Raw genomic sequence first — 7650 nt, 5'->3', positions numbered from 1 at the left:
CAACCTCTTCATCTTGATGATTTTGTTGTCCCCTTGCTACTTACTGTCCTCTTCATCTATATCTTCTTCCTCTACCACTCCCTTGCTGATTTTGCTCCCTCATACTCTTATGTTTTGATTTAATGGAAAGTTAATAGGATTCCTCAAGTGATCTATGGGAAACTAAACTTAATTCATCTTTCATACTACATCTCAAACCATCAAAATATCATGCTCCATTCTCCAAAGCTTCTTCCCTATGGCCTAATCTAATCAACAACTTGTCAAAATCTTTAGTATATTATTATATTCTTTCATTGAAATATCTTTCTACTTAAGATTTTTCAATATTTTGAATAGATTAGTTAAGTAGTCTCCTTAAAGAAACTTATTCTTCAATTTTGCAATCATTATGTCTCAACAAGTTATCCTCTCCTTGTTCTTCTTCTATCTTTCAGTATGGAGATAATCCCACCACATAGTAGTGTAGCCTTTTATCTTGGTACAAGAAAACTTCATACTCTAAATAATTATCAAGATCATTGATCCAATCAATGAGTTCTTCTCCATTGAGACTTCCACAATGAGTAGGAACCTCTATTTTTGGTTTGGTTCCAACATGAGAAATTGCTTTTATCAATTTTTATCCAATACATTCTGGTTCTACCAAAACATCATCAATGGCCTAGGTTTATTCTTCTTCTTCTTCTAGGTCACTACCATCATCAGTTACCACACCTCTCCTTTGCATTTATTACATATCCTCCATTATTGCTACCAATTTCTGCAACAATTCATAGACTCCTTCATCATGGTTTCTTTGACCACCTCATCTTCTCATTCTTCTTGGTGTAATTCTTCCCACATGATAGTATCCCAATCACTTGTTTCTCTGATACCAAATATGATGGCAACCTTACTAACTCACAATCAATGAGAAGTTAAAATATAAATGCATATACAAAACACAGTGAAAATAAGTCCATAAATGTGAAAATAATTATAAATAATGACAAATTTGAACCACCACTCTAGACACAATTTATTCAATGCTTGACCTTCTTTTACAACAACAGAGAGAAGTTATCAGACCAAAATATTGGTCATAGCTCCTCTAAAGCATTTCCCAATTAACTTCCCATCACAAGACATTGATCTCTCTTTTGTCTTCAATTCCTCTCTATTACAAGCAAAAACCAACACATTCTCTCTCCCATCAATGGCAGCTATTTCTTGTTGCAAACCCACAACCATGATAGCTCAAATATGGTCATTTTTCATTTAGAAGTTTCCAGCAGTAGACTCCCTAATTGAGTTCCTTATTAATTCATCAAGCTGCTCCATGTGGTGACATGAACCCCCAATTGAATAGTAACTTCTACAACTACCATCCATATTGAAATCTTGCAACAAAAAGAGTGATTGGTGAGAGAGGATTCAAGATCCTTCTCCATCATTATTGCCAATGGAAATCCCCAACTTTGGTGATAGTAAACACAAAGGAAAGAGGTTGATAAAAGGCTCATTAACAAGAAAAATTTCACTAAACAAACTGAAATTGGAACAAATAGACTTAACAAAGAAAAAGAAAATAAAGAGGGGTTGATGCCCTTCTATCATCTTTTCTTTACAAAAATTGCATAATACAGATCAAAATCAATGAGAAACAAGCATAATGGTCTCTTGTCCATAAATGGCATCTAATTATTTAAAATCCTAATTTCCTGTCAACATATCTGTTGAACCTCCTATAGATAAAATACTAATATATATTAACTAGGAACAACTTTTATAAAATAGTTTATACCACTAGGCTTGGTGGTTCCATGTGAGGTTTTTATTTTTAGAAAGTGTAGAAATGATCATTGAAGCATGTGAGATCAAGCCCCAAATTTGACAGTCATGTTTTATTGGTATGTCAAGATGTGGCATCACATGATTTGTTACTTTTTAGATCTAAGGAATACATTTCATTTAATATGGATGCCCATCATCAACACTAACAACTTTAAAGTCTCAATTTTTTATGTTATATTCTTTTTTTTAAATGACATTAAATCAATAAATGCCATAGAAACTAGTGGAACATGTGCAACAATTGGGTTTTACCTCTAGTAAGAATTTTTAGTATGATTTTCCATATATAATTATACTTGTTCAATAAAAATTTTAAGTCCTTTTAACAAATATATTTTGTCTATTTCTTAGAATAATTCTAGTCTACAAAATCATTTTCTTTGAGGCATTCTATTAAAGATTTTATTTTCTTGTATATGCTTCAACATTTTTCATGTACATCTATTAGAGTAATTGCAACTACAACATTTAACATAATTTATCTAATCTTTATACTTTGATAGATTTCCATACATACGTAAAAATTAGCTTTACGCTTGCCAATTTCATTTTCTTGAAAGTTTCTAAATCCTTTTCCACAAGTCTTTTATATGCATACCTTGCAATCATGGCATTTCATAAGATCAAATTTACTTGGGAATTTTGTGAAAAGGGTTTTGCACTTGCTATATTTTGAAATGTTGTAAACATGTCTACTAGGGGAATTACAAACATAATGTCTCAAAAATTTAAATTCTTGTCATTTATATTTTGATGGATGTCTAGACATCTTGTTCAAAAGCTTCATTTCTAGCATAGGCTTAGAGTACAACAATGAATGTTATCTTATCAAGAAATTATCCACAAAATTCAATAAAGAATAACTAATACATAAATTTTGTCTGTAGTGATTTTGTATTATGATTAATTTTCTTGGGATCTTATAATGTGGCTTGGAGTGCATGTACACCATCGTATACATTATGATTATCAAACGCTTGAGGAATCATAAGCAACTCTTAAATATGTATATGCACATATATATACACAACTTCTTTAACTAATTAGTGTTTCCAATTGAACTTACTAAAGTTCCTAAGGTAACTTATACTAAACCTTTGGCTTTGAACTGGTTACTTCCTCTTAATTAAACAAAAACATGATATGGATAAATATCTTGATTAAGAATGAATGATCACTCTTTAGGTCTAGTAAAAAACATGAATTCAACACAAGTAAAATTTATCTATCATTTTAAGAGTAAAAAAATACTATATCATAATATATCGTAGAAAATATTAATATGTAGTCTATCAATCATATCAACAATATTGATATGAATATACAAATATCTCCCAATGTAAATTGGGGTATAATGTACACACACTTATTTAAATATGGGTAATACAATATAGATTTAGATAGTTCCACAAGGTTGTGAATAATTATACTTGTCTCATTACATATGAAGATTCTTAAATGTTGAACATAACCTTGATTGCCTTTTGATTGTGGCCACTAGTATCAAAACCATTTTCTACTTCTTCTTGTGTGAAACCAAAACGATGGGTAATAAGAGGTTTGACATCTAACTTTCCAGAACTTAAAAATTCCAAGCAGAGAGGCCAAGTATTCCTATACCTAAATATTCCAATAACGTCTACTTCCCTGCCAAAAAAATCCACACAATTAAAATTATAAATTTAAAGAGATAAAACTATAAAAAAATTATTGAACAAGCAAATTAAGATTAAAAATTATAAGACCTATATTTAAAATTATAGTCACTTTGGCTACCAAGCCCTCTGCAGTTTAGGCTATAACATGTCCCATTTCATCATTTTCACGAACTTACACTTTCTCACTTTGGTACTCCTAATCTCACTTTAGTTTAGGTTATAACATGTCCCATTTCATCATTTTCACGACCTTACACTTTCTCACTTTGGTGCTCCTAATCTCACTTTAGTACTATGGTATTTGAGAAACATCAAATAAGACATTGGATTATGTGGTCCCATTAATATGCTACAAAATTCTATCACTAGTGTACTAGACCTCTTGAAATCAAAGTTGTGTGCTCATCTCCTTTGGCGACCATTACAATATAATTGATAATCACAAAGAAAAATTAACGTGCAAAATACAAGATCTATCTTTACCATTTTAGTTAAGATTCCGTTTTCTTATTTTGGTGCTCCTAGTCCCACTTTAGTACTATGTTATTTTATCATAAAATCCTATTGGCATGCTAGGATGCACCATCGCTAGTGTACTAGACCTTTTGGACTGGAACTAGTGTCAAGTCATTCTCCTCTACATGACCATTGCATTATAATTGATAATAGAATAATTTAGATCTCTATCATAGCCTATACAATTGAATGCATTAGATCACTATCGCTAGTGTACTGAACCTTTGGGACTGAAATTAGTGTCGCTTATTCTTCTCTATGACCATTGTATTATAATTGATAATAGAATGGTTTAGATCTCACTCTATAACAAATAGAATGAATTAGATTTTTATCATAACTAATAGAATGAATTAGATCTCTGTATAATTGATAATACAATGAATTAGATCTCTGTATAATTGATAATAGAATAAATTAGATCTCTATAATTATAATAGAATGATTTAGATCTCTATCAAAGCTAATAGAAAGAATTAGATCTGTATCATACCTACAAGCAGCTGGAGGGAGTGGTACTGTCATTTCATGATGACCCATGCCCACAAGGCATACCTTACCACCTGCACGAGTTGCCTTGAGAGCTGTTGTCATAGTTTTGGAAAATCCGGCACAATCAAATATTATGTCTATGTCTTTTCCCATAGCTTTCTGCAGTAGTCGTACCTCTTCTTCGATATCCTATGTGACATTCAGAAATTTGAAATTAGTATTCTACATATTATAAGATGTACACATTTAAAGATAATGGGAGAAGAATTTATACCTCATTGTTCATAGAGACTAGAATACATTCATCGGCTCCAAGTTTCTTAGCCATGGTGAGACGCTCTCCATTTATATCACTTATCACAATGTGAGGTGCTCCAAATGCTCGTGCACAAAGCAATGTGAGAAGACCAATTGTTCCTGCCCCCATTATTACAACATCTGTTTCGGCGCCTATATTTGCACGACGACAAGCATGTATTCCAACACTCAGTGGTTCACACATAGCACCTTCTTCGAAGCTCACATTCTCCGGTAATTTAAAACACATTTCTTCAGGATGAATAATCTACAATCTCCATGAGAAATATAACTGATTACATTCAAGGAAGAGATTTACATTATCCCATATATAACTTTATTAAAATAAACTAAGTCTATAGATGATAGATGAAACGTAGACCTTCTGAGCCAGTGAACCAGGGAATGGAGGTGTTCCAAAGGCCTTTACATTCTGGCATAAGTTGTAATAACCCTCCATACATGGCTTACATCCCCTGCATGGAATTGCAGGCTCCAAAGACACCCGGTCACCAACTACTAGATGCTTCACCTCACATCCCACCTCCTCAACAACTCCTGCACATTCATGTCCCAGCACGTATGGCCCCTCGATCACGAAGTCTGCAAGCCTCAAGTGCTGCAATCAAATGTTTGTTAAATTAGAGACCACATTTAAATACATCAACAAGTGTAAGTAAAGTGTCTACGGAAAAATAAGAAGTATTATTTGGAGTATTGTGATTATCAATAAAATGCGTACATAATGACTATTATTCTATGCAGAGTCAAGATTCATATTGTTCAATTCAGGACTCACTAATATCAACTCCAATGTAAACTGAGATGGTTTAAAGAAACATGAGAATAAAGAAGGTGCATTTTCTACACTATGGAAACAGAAGAATCAGAAAATATTTTATTATGGAACGTGAAGTCTTCAAGGACATCAATGACAGACATGCCAAATAGAACAATTTATTTGGCCAAAAGATTATTGAGAAATTAAAAATACTCATCATTTTCTTGAATAGAAACACAAAAGACAAAATTGACAAATTTGATTGTCTTATAGACTAATTTCAACTGAGCTTAAAAGTTATTCATCCGTTCACATATTCAAAACTATGATTTAAATATAAAATAGTAAATTTCATAATGATGAATCATAAGAATATAATCCATTGAACTCTTGATGAATATCTCAGACTATTTCTACGGTAATACTTCCTCGTAATGAATCATAAAAAGAGCATAATCCATCCAAATCACGGATATCTCAAACTACTTTCACGTTAATAATGGCCTTGCAGACCTTGAGATAATGTACGTCACTCCCGCATATGCCCGAGGCTTTGATGCGCACTTTCACTTCTTTGTTACCTGATTAGAAAAAGAGAAACAAAGCTTACAATTTCTGTAAATTTCAGAATATAATACAAATGGAAAGAACGATAACAAGAAATGAAATGAAATTTGTTGAATGTGATTCCGAACTTCAATACAAAAATATATACGATGATCGAAACAGCGGATCTAAAGATAATATTACTTAGAATTGAAATAATATCAGTATTTGTAGGATTGAAAAAGATTGTAAATTGTTCATACCAAGGGAAGGAAGCTGCAATTGCTTCATTCGGATGGTATTAACTCCGCAGAGCCAGGCTGCCATGTTTTCATCAGCGCCAGTCTCATCGTTCCCTATTGAACCCATTGCAGTTATGCTGTGAGACTCACCTGTAAAATCCAGCTATTTATAGTGTTTTAGGGATTAAGGACCCACATTAATTGGTCCACGTAGGCTTCTTCTTCTATACGGCAATCTGTAATGCCACAGAAGTGTTGCCACGTCATTAATCGGACAGAGACTGAATTGCCAAATCGTGGTTTAGTGATGTGAGATGACTTCTAGGAAACACTGAATGGCGTATTGTCTGCCACGCATCACCGCCACTGTATTCAAGGAAAAAATCAGAAACTGAGGTACATGCCCATGTGAATTTTACGAAGCCCCCATCTTGTCGTTTAGAATAAGATCAAAATTGCCAAATCGTGGATTAGTGATGTGAGATGACTTCTAGGAAACACTGAATGGCGTATTGTCTGCCACGCATCACCGCCACTGTCTATTCAACGAAAAAGTCAGAAACTGAGGTACATGCCCATGTGAATTTTACGAAGCCCCCATATTGTCGATTAGAATAAGATTAAAGAAGGCCTATGGGATTGGGCATCCTTTAGGATAGGACAAAATGAAGTACGGTGGAAAGAAAATAGTTTAGGCAGACAAGCTTGCATCTGGGTGCACTGGAGTTACTTGTAGCGTGCATTTTGTCTCACAGCGGAGAGTTAGTACCTCTATCACATGTATGTTCTTCAAATATTAAAGGAGTCGACTTCAAAAAAGATGGGGCATGTGATCTACCGATTGACAGGGTACCCACCCCGACAATCCACACGTCATCTGTACTAGGTCTTTCTAATTCATTTGTGCATCCTTTAGGATAGGACAAAATGAAGTACGGTGGAAAGAAAATAGTTTAGGCAGACAAGCTTGCATCTGGGTGCACTGGAGTTACTTGTAGCGTGCATTTTGTCTCACAGCGGAGAGTTAGTACCTATATCACATGTATGTTCTTCAAATATTAAAGGAGTCGACTTCAATACAACACCCACATTTTCTGTGAATCGACTGCAACCATCCACGTGCTAGAAGAAGTATAGTGTTGTGTACCATTTAGTCTTTTTGGAAAGATGTGGCATGAGAATGATAAGAGAAACGTCATGGAAAAGTTTGAGTTGTCAATTAAACGTGTACAATTTTCTTTCGAAGTTTGGCTTCTTGTTTGGTCACGATAAACTTGAGAGT

General features: G+C 33.7%; 1 protein-coding gene across 2 annotated transcripts; it reads right to left on the bottom strand.

Annotated features, from left to right (window-relative positions):
* Positions 1-968: 968 nt before the first annotated feature.
* On the bottom strand, positions 969-6537 carry LOC131066589 (sorbitol dehydrogenase). 2 transcript variants are annotated; one of them, XM_058001397.2, is made up of 6 exons: positions 6390-6537; positions 6094-6161; positions 5182-5418; positions 4777-5067; positions 4504-4691; positions 969-1382 (listed from the first exon to the last, which is right to left on the bottom strand). In XM_058001397.2, the coding sequence occupies exons 1-6, from the start codon at positions 6493-6495 to the stop codon at positions 1364-1366; spliced, it is 909 nt and encodes a 302-aa protein (XP_057857380.2). In that variant the 5' UTR covers positions 6496-6537; the 3' UTR covers positions 969-1363. The 2 variants fall into 2 exon arrangements, with proteins under 2 accessions (XP_057857380.2, XP_057857379.2); XM_058001396.2 differs by lacking the exon at positions 969-1382 and adding an exon at positions 3077-3483.
* Positions 6538-7650: the final 1113 nt, after the last annotated feature.

The sequence above is a fragment of the Cryptomeria japonica genome, chromosome 10, assembly GCF_030272615.1.
Source record: "Cryptomeria japonica chromosome 10, Sugi_1.0, whole genome shotgun sequence".
Classification (NCBI taxonomy): Eukaryota; Viridiplantae; Streptophyta; class Pinopsida; order Cupressales; family Cupressaceae; genus Cryptomeria; species Cryptomeria japonica.
The sequence above is the reverse complement of the archived record's forward strand: the minus strand, read 5'-3'. Positions and strand labels throughout refer to the sequence as shown.

Bases quoted from the DNA above. Each gene is read 5' to 3' on its own strand.
- LOC131066589 (XM_058001396.2), bottom strand. From the start codon at position 6,495: ATGGGTTCAATAGGGAACGATGAGACTGGCGCTGATGAAAACATGGCA. The intron at 5,068-5,181 runs GTCTACGTTTCA...TGGAGATTGTAG, and splicing joins CTGGTTCACTGGCTCAGAAG to ATTATTCATCCTGAAGAAAT. The intron at 3,484-4,503 runs GTATGATACAGA...TTTTTTTGGCAG, and splicing joins CTCCCTCCAGCTGCTTGTAG to GGAAGTAGACGTTATTGGAA.